The 14,604-nt window shown below is 39.6% G+C and overlaps 2 protein-coding genes across 4 annotated transcripts in view; one reads left to right on the plus strand and one right to left on the minus strand.

Annotated features, from left to right (window-relative positions):
• Positions 1-12: 12 nt before the first annotated feature.
• Positions 13-1,476, minus strand: LOC116784036 (basic salivary proline-rich protein 2-like). Its single transcript, XM_032682216.1, has 3 exons — positions 1,458-1,476; positions 942-1,173; positions 13-844 (listed from the first exon to the last, which is right to left on the minus strand). Exons 1-3 carry the CDS (start codon positions 1,474-1,476, stop codon positions 13-15), a joined length of 1,083 nt encoding a protein of 360 aa, XP_032538107.1.
• Positions 85-14,604, plus strand: part of ARID4B (AT-rich interaction domain 4B) — an 88,305-nt gene continuing 73,785 nt past the window's right edge. Inside the window, exons 1-2 of one of the 3 annotated variants that reach the window (XM_032682635.1) lie at positions 85-266; positions 1,419-1,480. In XM_032682635.1, the coding sequence (XP_032538526.1) occupies positions 1,475-1,480 (6 nt within the window). In that variant the 5' untranslated portion in view covers positions 85-266; positions 1,419-1,474. Of the gene's footprint in view, positions 267-476; positions 576-1,044; positions 1,144-1,418; positions 1,481-14,604 lie in introns of those variants that run through there. The other 2 variants (XM_032682636.1, XM_032682637.1) reach the window with 2 other exon arrangements.

The raw sequence follows: 14,604 nt of genomic DNA on the forward strand, positions 1-14,604 counted from the left end.
GCCGTGCGCCCGTCAGTCAGTCAGTCCGTGCGGAGGGGGAGGGGGACGGAGTCGAGCAGTCACCGTCGCCGCCGCCGCCGCCGGGGCCGCGTAGGACGGATCGGCCCCTCTGCGCGCCGTGCGGGGCCGCCGCCAGCGGAACCGCTGCTGGAGCGTCGAGTGGGGCCGGAGGTGCCCGGAGCTGAGAGGAACCTTCTCCCCGTTCCCTTCCGTGCCCCCCGCCTCGGGCCGGGGAGTAGCGGGCGGGCGGTCGCCGCGGAACAAAGGTGAGGGCGCCGAGCCAGAGAGGGAGCCCCCGTGCCCCGTCGGCGGCGGCCGGGGAGGCGGCGCGAGGCCCCGTGGGGGCGCGGGGCCGGGCGTGCGGCGGAGAGAGAGGGAGGGGGGCGCTTGTTTTTCTCCTCGTAGCGAGACTGCGGCGGGACTCGCCGATCCTCCTTCTCCCCCATCCTGCCCCAAACAGCCAGCGGAGGGCCGGGGGGGAGGGACTGGCGCTTTCTCCTTCAGCCCCTCGGCCGGGAGGGGACGGACCCCCCTCCTCCACACTCGCACACACGCTCCGTGTCCCCGCCGAGCAGGTCGGGCCCCTTTCTCCCCGCCCCCCTCCCTTCCTCCCTCCCCGACCCCGCTCCCTTCTTTTCTTCTTCTTCTTCCTTTTCTTCTTCCCCTCCGCCGCCTCCTGCCTGCTTGCCCTCCCTCCCTCCCCCCGCCCGGACCCGCTGCGCCGAGCTGGGGAGTTGCGGCTGTTGCTGCCGAAACTCCTGCGGCGGAGTCAGCGCTTTCCTTTATTTGGGGGGGGGGGGCAGACGGAGGGAGGAGGAGCCGCCGCGATCCGGAGCCGCAGCCCCTACAAAAGCGTGTGTGTGTGTGTGTGTGTGTGTGTGTGTGTGTGTCGGGGATGGGGGGGGGAGCTGCTCTCTTCACCCCGCTCCCCCGCCGCGCACCCGGGCACTCTTCCTCGTACAATGGAGGAAGAGCCTCCCTCCCTCTCTTCTCCTTCCCTCTCCCCGCGGTGAAGCGAGAATGGGGTTGTTCTTGGAGCTGGGACCCCCGCGGGCTCTCTCTCGCCGCTCGGTACCCGGGGAGGGGACGCAGCGCCCCGGGGAGGCGGCCGGGGCGCCTCCCCCCCCTCCGCGGCAGCCGGGGGTGGGTTGTTGTTGTGGCAAGTTTCTCCTCCTCTGACAGAAATGGCGTCAATGGCAGCGAGTGTAGGGGAAGCCGGGGCGTGCGGGAACCGCGGGAGAAAACAGTGGCCGAGGAAAGAGGGGAGCGGGTTAGCCGCGGGGAGAAGAGGGGATCCGGGGAGGGAAAGGGAGAGTTTCGGGAGGAGCTCAGCGCCCCCACCCCGATCCCTGGCTCCCCTCCCCCCGCCCGGTGCGAGCGGCTGGTGCGGTGCCTTAGCGCTTTGTTTTAAATTCCAGGTCCAGCCTCGGCCGCTCAGCCACGATCGAGGCTTTTACCGCAGCCTGAGCTCATCATGAAGGTAAAACGCTCGTTTGTGTGTCTGGGAGGAGAGAAAGGAGGGTTGCATGGGGCAGTGCTATCCTATCTATCAGTCCATCTGTCCCGACCCCGGTGCTAGGCTCAGTGCTGGTGCGGATCCAGACTGCGGGCTGCTTCGCCCCCACTGCCGTGTTTCGGTGCCTTGGCTCCTTCGCTGATGGTGGGGCAGGCTTTGCTCCACCGCGTTATGCTGGGGGAAACTGTAAGTTCCCTGAGCAGGTTGTTCTCCTACAGAAACACTGTAGGAGAATAAGGACATGGCTGCCTGGGCTGAGCTTGCTTCATGTGGAGAAGCAGGGGACAGTCACCCTGCTCGAGAAAGTAACATTGCGGGGAAAATGCTGGCTCTTCAACCGTGTTTACTTGAATAGAGGATAGATTTACTTACTTTCTGTTCGTTAATAGGAGTTTTGTTGAATGGATAATCTTATGGATGTTATCAGGGAGGGTGCTTGTAAGAGATTCTCTGCAGTGAAATGATTGTTGTAAGGTGCGGAAAGATTTTCAAACAGGTTCTAATTTTCCTCTTGGTGCTGCGTAGTATTCACATACCTCACTGTCGTGCATTTTTCTTCTCTGAGACCTTTCTAGACTATTTATGTTCAATATATTATACAAGTTTTATAGGAAAATAAATCATATCGGTGGAATAGAATGATTTCTGTGTGTGGCAAAGACCTGTGTAGTTTTTAGCAGCTGGGTTTGTTAGGAGTTCTTTATCATTTTGCTGATATGTCTCGCTCAAACTGCCATTTATGTTACCATGACCCCTGTGTAATTCAGCTCCCGGTCCTACTGGGCAGCAGTAAATCTCATTTCAAAATACTGTAAATCTTATAAAAGACAATTGTTACAAACCTGTGGTACATCAATTCTTTGGTATTTATTAATAAAAAAGAGAAGTTTCTGTGTGGGGTCTTGCACTATTAGAGTTGTGCCTACTGTCTATGAATGAGTATTACATAAAATGTGTACCTATTACTATATTTACTGCTGGAAATGGTAAATGATAGAAACTCTTTTAATTTCTAGATTGATCTGAGTTGCTGAGCAGCAGAGTCTTTCTGTATAGCTGTTAAAGGTTTAGCATGTTTTTTTTACTTTTGTGACTTTGTGATAGTATTTTTAAAAAATTATGTTTTAGTTGCCCTCCATATGATCTTTCTTTAACAGTGCTAAGATCTAAAATACTGCATGTCTGCCTTATGGAAAGTAAACTGTGAATTTACAACAACAGGCCATTGAGGTTGTATGATAGGGAGCTTTCCAAATGTGGCTTAATGCTTGGTGGGGATACAGGAGATGGAAGCAAGATAAATAGGAGGCAGTATAGGGAGCTTTTTCCCCTGTAGAAGGAAAAAAACCACTTATTTAAATGAGAGTTAAATTTACATACATTTCTAATATACTTTTTCCATGTAAACAAATCTTACAGTTACCATGGAGATTAGGTTCAGATACTGTGGTTTTAGAGACATATTAATATGTGCGTAGACAGTAGGGAGCATGAGGAGGTCAGATCACAAGTGGAACACAAAGTGTTCTGTGAAACAGTGATATAGATCTACTTCAAGCTGAATTGAATGTATAACAGGTGATTAAATTTAAAGCAGCAAACACAGAAACCTGTTAAAAGAGCCATATTAAAAAAAAGTTTACTTATTTTTCAGTAAGTTTTGTGCTACTATTGCATGTTTAAAATCAGGATGACTTCTGTTAAGAGTGTTCAAGTGCTAAGTTTAAGTCTGCAGTTTTTGCAATTTGTGTATATATAGTGTTAAATTTACATCTGCTTGAGATAACTCCCAGTACTTTATTTACTGTGCCATGTCATGTTAAGGGACGTTAATCTGTAAGTCATTACATTGAAGCTTTAGTTACTGCAGTGAAACTTAACAGAATTGTGGCTCAAAAGAAATTTCTAAGATTGAACAGTCTAACCAAGACTGTAATACGGTGTATCAAGTCTTTCTGTCTGGCTTCAATTTGTAATGTATTAGTTAAGCTTACAAGGATATAAGTTAGTCCAATAAGAAGCAGTAAGGAGGAGTGCTTAAGAGAATTAGGAGCTTTCTGTTTGTATCACTACAAGGTAACATTGACTGTACTGTACTAGATCAAGATACTGTTTAACTATGACCGCATACTTCTGTGCATTTGTTTTATAAGTTATCAAAAGAGTGTGCCTCAAGGACACTTCAGCATGTAGAGGATTTAATGCTTTAAGGCCTAGTCTTGCTTTGAGTCTGCTGACTGCAGACTTGCTGCTGACTGCACGATCGAGGCCTCTGTTTTCATTTATGCCTTGATCATTTTTTCAGGTGCAGAGGGTTGTGTATTGTGGTGCATAGAGCATTAGAACTGGATTCCTTGTTAGTCTCTTTAGGTGAACCTGAACAACTCATTTAGCTTTAGTGACTTCTTTTCCCACCTATGTAGTATGGATAGAATGTTTATCATTCTCTGTAAAACACAGTGAGGTATATTTAGGAAGAGCACCAAGTTGTGTTGTTAGAAAACTGTAAGTTGCTCATGCTCTTGCATTTTGGAACCCTTTGAGACAAGAGAGGTGTGCTGCCTGCTGAGAGATTACCAGCTCCAAAGCTGTTGGCATAATTGTTCTCCTTGTAATAACCCAACTGAGTCCAAGGAAATAAAGTCCCTTATATAAACTAGTAACTTTAGACTATTAAGTAGTCCTCCTGTGGACCGCAAAGACCACTTCTAAGCAGCCTTGAAATATGTCTTCCAAGAAGTATTCAAGTCTTAATATAATTGTGCTTGTTATTGTGAGTTCTACTGAATTAGGCTTTTTCCTATGTTGAATACTGTTGAGTAGATAACGCAGGGTTTGCTTGCATGTTGTAGTGAAGTTGTTTAATTTAGGCACCTTTTGCTTAAGATCTTTTTGCATTAAGTATGCTTCAGAAGCATGTAGAATCTGATTTAAAAACTAATTACATGCCATCAAATTACTACTTACTGAGTAGATAGCGATATGTATAAAAACATTATTATAGCTTGTTTCTATTTTTTCCCAAAAGTCAGGAAGGCAGTGTCTCTTCTTTTAAAGAAAGAAACAAACACAAGCTTGATTTCACCAATGATTTGTAGTAAGAACTATTGCAAATGCTCCTGAGATGTTTAATATGTATCACAGCATTTAAATATGTGAGTGAAGGTAATATGCCCACTATAGTAAAAAGTTCACTGCTGTCTGGAGATCAAAATAGTGGATGGTCCCAGAAGCCACAGCAACGCTCTATGAATTAAGAGGTCTGAAATGATTGTTTAAATGTTTTGATGCTATTTGCATGTTAATGTTTTTCAGTCTGTAAAATATGAAATATTTAATGGTTGTAGGCATTTCTGCTTGGTATCCCTAGATGTTCCTGAGTGCTTGCTCAAAGCTGCCGTATTAACAAATTAAGGAAGCTGTGTGTGCAGTTTATGGTAGATTGTTTGGTTTGGTTTGGTTTAAATTGATCCTGAATTTACTTTTTGTTTTCAGTAGTCTCTCCTAGTGACCTCTCCACCTATCCACAGAGATCATCGGTGCACACTGATGCTGTAGCTGCTTTTAGCTGCTTTCCCTTAAAGCTGCCAGACCGTTGCTCGTATTCTGTGCCAGTATGGCAGAGGACAGAAGTGAAATATCTAGTAAACTTTTCAGCCACTAATTTCCAACTTCAAGCACAAATCAATTGAAAGTACTGTTGCTCTTATGCAGGCAGGAAACCAGTCATGGAATGTAGCAACCTTTTACTTTTTGCTTAATTATTTGAATTACAGCAGAAATGGAGAGTTATAAAGGAAGAATACCTCCTTTTTGTGAGAGAGGTAGGAAAACAGGTAAGTCTTAGGAGGTGGTTTTCCCCTGTAACTTGCTTTTGCATTATGAAAAATGATTTTCTTAAGTTCTTTCCTGATGTTCCAGTTGGAACAAGTGATCAGAGGCGGTTATTGACTTCCTCATGCTTGCATAATTATGTAGAAAGGAAAGCAAACACCACTTGCACTCAGCAATTACAAGTCATGTTGGAATAATCTATGTTATTTTGAAATTAGTTGTCTGCACTTTTTAAATGCCAATCTGTGTATATTTTACAGTGGCTAAACAGCATGGAAGTCTTGAACTTAAATCTGTATGTGTAGTATGTGGCTGTTGAATAGTTTATTGGTTGATAAGGACTCAAAGTTAATTAGACCATGTAGTGGAAAAAAGGCTGAAGACTGAAAATACTAAGACGACTGAAGTTGTAATAAACTATGAGCATTAAAACAGTTAAATTGCCTGCATTATTATCTTTAAAGTTGGTGAAGGCTTTTTGGATCAATGCTCTCATGGCAGCATAACCATTGTATCAACATACTGTATTAAGAAAAATGTTAGAATAAGAATGTGCATAGCTTTACTAGAACACTTTGAGATGGTTATTCATTTCACTTTGGAATCTGAAACAAGTATGGTATACTTGTAGTGCAGAAGCATGCTGTGGTACACATTATGTGTCTGTTTTCAAAGAAATTCTGCATTGTAGTTGAAAAGTCTTTTGAAACAAAATGCAATGGTTTTGAGATACTAAGCTTTACAGTTACTAGCAGATACTTAATGCTTTGCTGGTCGTGTAAACTGAAAAATAAGGGCTAACTGTGAGACAGGTGGAAATGATACTGTTGTCACAAATTGGTTTCAAATTTTTGTTTAAATCCTACAGATACACACATCTTGCTTAGAAACATACACTTTTATAATAGGCTGAAGAATAAAAGGGAGTTTGAGGTGTCTTCATCTGAAAAAGACAAAAAAATTTATAGAAAAACCCAGAGCTTAAATTTACTTGGCACCCTAATGTGATACTCAGCTACCCAAATGCTAGATTATTTATCAGTTCATACTTACTTGAAAGTAGTTAACCTACTTTCTGTTCACTACCTGTTGTGAAATGCAACAATAGACTCTTTGCATTTCTACTTACTATAATAAGCACTTCAGCTGTTTTTACTGAAATGTACAAAGCTGAAAAATACAGATCTTGAACTGTTTTTGCCTTAAAGTGATTCAGGTCACAGTTGAGAAATGTTTGTAAGTCAGGGATTGTAGAGCTGCTTGCTTTTTAGTTAATATGTTTCAGTAACAAATACCACTTTTCTGCCTTTTCTATTTAGCACTTCTAGTGTTGTCCAGTTACCGTGCTTACTACCACTTCCTGGATATTTGCTTGGATATGTGCATGGAATGGATTTTTAAAGACTTCTAGAAGACTTCAAAAGGCCTCCAGGGAACTAAGGAAAATTGTTTAGCCGTATGCATAAACTAAATGTTAGTGATTTAATGTGTGTTAGAATAATTATTTTAAAAGATTTTGATGGAAAGTCATAAATCTGGGTAGTTGGGTTTTTTGTTCTTTTTTTTCTGTTAACATAGGGTGACCAGATGAGAGGATATTTCAAGGAATTCAAGTATGGAAAAGTCAGCAAGCCACTTTGATATTCTATGCTTGACAAGACATCTATTTTCCTTCTGAAGATTAGTTTGAACTAGAGGAGAAATTAATAAAGCACTATTGTCTTTTTTTTTCTGGCAGACTATAAAGCAGTCATGACCTGTTTAACAAGAACAGTTAGTAAGCAAGCTCTGGAAAGCCAGCTGTGAGAATGTCAGAGCAGGGTGGTGGAGGGTGTTGCTGAGTTACCTGTAGGAAACTAGGACTGAGGTGACTTGCCTGCATTATGTGTGACCACTGTGTGACACTGACTTCCTGAGTGAGTGTTTATTAATTAATTGAATAGGTAGCACTATTTTGGGGGTTCCTGAGCTTGTTGGGAACACTATGAAGAAGATTTTCGTATGAACTAAGCAGAAGCATTGTGCTGAGCCATGAGAAGGCAAGGCATTTTCCTTACTGTGAGCAATAGCAGTAGTATCTCCAGTTAACCTGAAGTTACTTGCTCCCATTGCTGTTGTCTTTGAGCCTGAATATGCTCTCGAGTGAAGAGGGTAGTCAGTATGCCAAAGAAGAGACTTTTTAGCATTCAGAACTCTCAAATTATGTAGTCTTTGATGGTGACTTGTGCAGATCACTGTCGTCGTTGGAATGGACTGTGACACATAATATTCAGCAGGAAAGTTTATTGGAAAGAAAAAGAAGCAGCAGCAGCCCCAAGCTGCAGTCTACAGTTCTTTAAATACAGCTCTTTATGCATATGTATATTACACAGATAGGTCAGTTCAAATACACAGATTATAATTCTTACAGCTAATAGGTAGATTCTCTTAGTCTCACTTTCTCATAACATCTTTGCACATCTGTCCTTGTTTTTCCTTCGATGTTTATATTTTTCTCAGTCACTCTTTTCAAAATAAGTCTCTGTTCTCATGGGAACAGTGTCCTTGTTCTCACGAGACAGTGTTCTTGTTCTCCTGATGTTTTTCTCCTCTTCTCAGGGTACAGGTTGTCAGGACCAGGGCCTCTATTCTCAGTCAGCTTTTCGTTCTATATTAGGGGTCTCAGTCTAGCTGAGATTCCCCACAGATCACCTTAAGAAGTACCTATACAGAGACAGCATTCATCAGTTGTCATGTAAGCTAAGGGTGAGTGCAAACATCTGTAGAGCTCTGTTGCAGAGCAGATCACCCAGACTGGACTAACTGGTGAACAACACTGTTCTTCTCATTGTTTAATCTGTTGGTTTGTCCCCCAACAACCAATAGCAAAGGATTTGGTTTCATAAGTAGGTTGTCAAATTAAGCTTGTATGATCATGGAAGAAGGCAGTCTTGTGTCCTTGTTCCACTCCTGGCTGTTTATTCTTGTCTTTTGTTCTGTCAGTCCATTTTTGTGGTCCCATAGTACATGCAACTAAACTAAAATTAAGAACAATCAGATACATCTACTCTTCAGTTGCAGTCAGTCCCTGTCCTGGCTGATCCCTGGCAAGAGGAAGGAAGGATATAAAAACAGTAGTGCATGGAGACTGATTCGGATTGGTTTAAACTTGTGAACACACATTCCTCCCCATCCCTCCGCCAAGGTAGCAGTTTACAGGCTAAACACTTTGTAAACTCTCTGCAGGTGAAATTGCCATAGGGGTTTTTCTATGCTTGCTTGCTAGCTAGAATGCTGGACTTCTCTATAGGTTCGAAGTCCATGTTTTGTAGAAGGCGTTGAATGAAAAGATTAAATGGAATTGATGCCGTACCTTGAAGGTGATGAATAAAATTTAATTTTTGATGTGGTAAACATAATTTCAAAAGATGAAGAGGTTTTAAAGAAGAGATGGTATCAGACAAAAAAGGCCAGTATAAGCTTTGCTTCTTCTTTCTGCTTCCTCTCCTCCCCCCAGGTTCTTATTTAGTGTTTGGAAAGAATGCCATTAATAGCAATTGTGTCTCTTTCTCCCTAAATTAGAGAAACTGTTGGTATTATCATTTTCTGCAGAAAAATATTTATAGATATTAGATTTCTATCATGTAAAGATGACAGTCTTCATGTAACTAATACTTATGTTAATAATATGTTCTGACAATAGGTATTTTTACCAATGGGTGGAAGATGTAAGCAATTGTGCTATGCTGATTCCAAATTAAAACAATAGGGAATGATAATTTGGGGATAAATTACATCACTCTTTCTTTGATAAGAAAATTGAAGGGAACAGAAGTCAAACTTCTGATTTTATTTTTTTTTGGTGCACATTAAGAAGGCCCATATATTTATGGGTAGACGAGTGGAGACTTGGTGACAGCTGGATGTTAATGCCAGTTGGAGATGGTAGAGTTAGGGGTATGGCATTTTCTGCTTATTACCAGGAACTTAATGCAAAAATTGGGAGGACATTTGTTATCTTACTTTCCAAGAACTTGGGTTCTCACTAAGCTTTTATCTGTGATCCTTTCCCCCTTAGATGCCCTTCTAACTTATTATTCTTCATTGTTTACACAATCCCTCTAAATGGAATTTGGGAGGTGGAATTTGACTTCAGCAAAATTCATATCCAAGGTTTCACCTAGTAATAAATAATGTAGTAGGGAGTAATTTGTCTGTTTTTTCACATTCTCTTCTGATCTGAAAAAAGTGTTTCAATTTGTGACAGGGCAGTCTGATCCACTGTGATAATTTTTTTTCCTTCCTATTTTCAGCTGTTCTCTCAACAGCAGATCGCAAGTGCTAAATCTCTTGTTTGTACATTTAAAACAGTCCACTTCATGTTTTCTTAAAAATAAATGTGGAATACATTCTTCTAAGAATCACGAAGAATACTTTAAATTAATTTAGAATGGTGGAAGATAGACTTTCCAATATCCTGTATGAGTGTTTAAGTGTTAGCTTAATCTTTTTGTTAATGCTGTGACACCTAGGTTGATGTAACTTCTTTTCCTGGGAGAAATAATAAGAAGTTGAGACATTTTGGAAATGAGTACATGTTATACCAGCATTTCAGAATTCAGGAATTTGTAATGGAATATGTGGTTTCACTTTTTAACTTATTTTACTGCTCTGCTTTTTGACAGATAGATGTTGCTGTAATACTAAATGAATGTTACCTCAAATTATATCACTAAACTTAGAAATAAAATATATATAATTCTTAAGCTTTGTACTTCCATAAATATAAATGCATTTCTGAAAACATAGCAATAGTTTTATAAATTTCCACTTCAATTTCTTTAGAAGGTTGTCCTGCTAGATGTGCATCAAGGGAGACAGTGAAATACTTAAGCATTAAGTAAGACTGCACTGTTGTTTGAAAATTAGAGTATGATATGTACCAATACCTTGTTGCCTGGAACAGAGACAAAAATGGAGATCGTAATTCAGCTTTGAGTCATTTCCATTTTTTAAATGCAAATTCATTCTGAGGTGCTCTTCCAGAACTTTAAAATGACAATCCACATACATTTACATGTAGAACATGATTTGGGTAACTGCGTAGTGTCTTTGTCATCTTTGCAGAATTTCATGCCTATTTTCCTGCAATGTAGGACAATTTAAAGGGCATTAAAGCTTGGATTCATTCCTTTACTCACAGATTACTAGTGCAGTTTTTACATTCCTAAAAATCAAGTAGCACAAAACATTATGCCACCTGATGATGTACAGTATCGGATATGTGGACTGAAACCGGCCAAGAGTCACACTTCAAATATATCCTGGTATTCTTAATCCATTTTAGAGTTGGGCTGTTAAGGCTGCTGCCAAGTGTGTTCCCTGGAATAATTTCTTGTGAAGTTCCAGAAACTGTTAGTATATATATTAGATGTCTGTCTGCAGCAGTTCAGTTTTTCTTTGTTAGTAATTCTTTGGCTGTTGAGCTGATATTCTGATTTCACTTTACTTTGTCTGATGGGAGGCAAAATTGGATTGATGAGTTAGATTTTTTTTTTTAATACAGTGAAATATATTTATTTCATACATTTTACATAATACAAAATACGTATTTATAGACTTCGAAGTGTAGGGTTATTTAGGTTTCTACATGCAAGTAAATTGAATGAGCTGCTTTTGTTATATTCTGTATAGTAAGACAAATTCTCATTTGATGACAGCATAATATTAATAATATATCAGTCGGAGAGAGATAGGTGTGTGTCCTGCTATGACAAACTTTTTTCATGGTTATGTGCACGCTGTTGTAGCATCTAGATAGCAACTCAAGTGGTAGTAGGTCAGTTTTAAATTAGTGGAATGCTTTTATTTAGTACTATGCTCCAGTAGTACTGATTTCAGATCAGTAAAACTGATTTACTACTATGCTCCAGTAGTACTGATTTCAGATCAGTAAAATTATACTCACTCTGTTTTGTATTGAAATAGAGAACAATCTGCCTGTTTCTAACCAGAGTAACTTACTTTGCAACTGCATTTATTGGAACATTTGAATTGGTGTAACAAAATCTTAATTATGGTCTGACAATAAATATCAAACATAGCTTCTATTATGTGGAATAAAAATCATTCATGATACTTAAGCTGGCCTGATCAAGTTTCTCTAGTTAGGTATATTGTATTTACTTAGCTGGAATTTTGAGGAAGCAAATTGTGATCTTCCTAGAAATACATATATATTAAAATAAACAAACAAAAAGAAAATGGTAAACTTCAGGTACTTGATTCCAGACAAATCCAGATACAATTTCAGAACTTTGCTATCTTACTGCTGTAGTGGGATATCCTTACTGTGCTTGCCCAGAGTTGAACTTGGGATGGAAAAAAATACACTGCAATACTTTAATGTGATCTGCAAATTGGACTTGTGTTTACAAGAAAACTTCTTAGTCTTAAAGGAACTGCAGCTTCTTTTCTTTTATCTGGTAGTTTCTCTTAATACAGCTTTTGTGTCCACTGAAACAACATTCCAGCCAAGTACATGAGTGTGTGGGCACACATCAGTTGCTAAGAAAGGCCAGCGTGCTTTAACTGTGTGTTCCTCTTTTAGCAGTGGTGATGCACAATATTTCTGTGAAAGCAAACATTACAGTGGGCTGATTAGTCATACGGTCATATTGGAAGATTAGGTTTATCCTTTAAGCTATGTATTTCAGAATTCCTCTTCAATTATCTTCTTAGGCTTAGGGAAAAAACATTGATCATAAACATGTAATGAATTAGAATTTCATTGACATACGAAGTTGATAGTGTAACATGCTGATTTGATGGAGACACTGATATTTTATTGATAGGCATTGTAAGAATGCAGCATTAACTCTGGAACCGAGGACCTCTTACAGCGCCTCTTGTTCAGTTTTTGAGAACAGAACAGGGTTTAATGTGGAAAGTAACAGCAGAATTGTTGACATAGAAAAGACTATCAAGTAAAACTTAAGATAGAATTTTTCTCTTTCATTTTGGTAATCCTAAATGTTACTTTTTGAAAAGAGGCTAAAAAAATGAAGGTTTTAGTATAAGAGGCTTAAAGACTTTTAAGAAAAAAACCTAGGCTTTACATAATAGCTTCAGCACACTTGAAAGCAGTGAACAGACTCTTATATCACCTATACAACTTCAAAAATTTTATTCCTGTTCTTTAATATATTGAAGAGTTTTATCGAATCAGAGCAAGGATCTTTCTTTAAATAGCCACTCTCTGGAAATGGCTGCTATTAGTCACAGTTTAAGCCAGCTGAAGATGTTTTAGAAACAGGTGCAGCAATGAGTAGCCAAAGAAACTGAAGTATTCTGGGTAGTTAAATTGAATAAAAGGTATGAAACAAGTAGTTTAGGTCCTTTAATTCCTTAAATTCTGAAAAGTAACCTAGCTGAATACTAACTGTTTATATATTCTTATTGCTTATATTACTACAGTGGCACTTCTGCTTTTTGTGTAACATACATCTAAAATATATCTTCATAATTATGTAGCACTTGACAAATCTCCTCTAAACTTGTCTTCAACTGGGTTTTTCTGTTTCCTTAATAACTGTTTTAATGCTTGCATGCTTGGTTTGCTACGAGTATTTTCTGATGGAAAATTTTCAAAAGGGTTTTCAAATAGTAGAACTTAGTTGAACAGAAAAGCTTGCATCTCTTGTTTTGAATAGTTGCCATATTGATTACATTTAGCCTTTTTTCCCCAAAACTCCTTTCACAAACCTCAGACTTAAATACTGAACTCTTACATATAGGTCGAGAACAACTCTGCAAGATTAATGTTGTTGTGGAGAGGAATAAAAAAGAGAAATTATCAAGTTTCTTATAGTACCCTAGCTACTGACCACACAGGAATATTTGGTCAGTGGTATTCTCTGAAAATTTATTGAGATGGGAGAGGAGTTTGCATGTGCGCTTATATGTTTGTTAGATTTCTACAGTTTTGTTCCTACAAGTTAGGAAAGTTGTAAAACTACCTCACAGAAGCATATTCTTATAGGAACACCATAGTTTTTATGATTAAATAAGGCAAAAAATAAAAACTATGGACTTGAAGTTTCAGTCCTGACTTTTTTTTTTTTTACTCCATGTGCAATTGTACTGAATTATGGATGTCTTCCTCCAGAAGACATTGTCCTGGCATTTATTTATATTAATCTGGGGGAAGTGGGATGTAGAATTAAGTTGTTTTGTCACAACTCGGGCAATGGGGGGAGGATTTACAATTTACTTAACAGTTTGAGGAACTGTCCATTTGAAAGAAAAGTGTACTCCGGAAAATAATGTTTATATTTTTCTAGAAGAAGATTGCATTAGTGAAAGTAGAATTTATTCAGTAATATATTCTGCCACAGCAAGGCTCTTTAAATTTAACATCACCCATAGCAGCTCAACCAGAAGTTGATTTGAGGTGATTTGAAGTTGATTTGAGGTGATTTAAAGTTGATTTTTGCTGTGATTTGGCAAAGCAGCATTATGATTTTTGTTAGGATAATTTCAGTTTCACTTATTTGCTGCTTGGGAAGTTTCCAATGCAATGTTGTGCAGAGATACCTGTGCCAGTATGGAAGTAGTCTGCTTGTCAGCATAAGTTATAAATTACTGTAGTTTTCTCAGGTAAATTATTTGCAGTACTAATTTCTGTGCTGCCCTAGCTAACCAGTGTCCAGCTTAAGTAAGACGTCTATGTTCTGAAAGGCTGTGGTTATCTTACATGACAACAGTGGCCCAATAGGTGCTGGTAAGAAACATGAGGAGATTTAACAGAAAAAAATGGTGGTTTTTTCCTCTTCCAGGCTCAGATAATTAGTTATGTGGTTATAATTTATTATATAGCTACAATCTTAACCAGTCTGCTGTCTGCTCTTCTTGACTGGGAGGTTTCTGTAGTCTTAACCAACCATTTTATAGTAGTGGCAGACCAAACTTAATTTGAATCCGTTTCTCTGCTGCTTGGATGCTTCTACATAGTGCAAATGTGTGTATAGTGAGGCTAATACTTCGCTTCTCTTTAACTTTGCTTGTGTTTGTCTCCAGAAGCTGCCTTATCGTTGTCTTTAATGCAGTGCTGTGGGTTCTGTCGCCTGTTTCTAAGGAGATTTGGAGACATAATTAAACAAACTGTTCTTTGTTCAGGGACCTATAGCTCCATTAGAATATTAGGGGAAAATGAGAACATTGAAAAACTTTGTCTAATGCAACTCATCTTTTGTAATTATATTTATTTGCATATG

Source organism: Chiroxiphia lanceolata, chromosome 3 (genome assembly GCF_009829145.1).
Source record: "Chiroxiphia lanceolata isolate bChiLan1 chromosome 3, bChiLan1.pri, whole genome shotgun sequence".
In the NCBI taxonomy this organism is placed as follows: domain Eukaryota; kingdom Metazoa; phylum Chordata; class Aves; order Passeriformes; family Pipridae; genus Chiroxiphia; species Chiroxiphia lanceolata.

Excerpts from the sequence above, each read along its gene's own strand:
- LOC116784036 (XM_032682216.1), bottom strand. Across the intron at positions 845-941 it reads GTACGAGGAAGAGTGCCCGG|GGGCTGCGGCTCCGGATCGC; the intron begins GTGCGCGGCGGG and ends ACGCTTTTGTAG.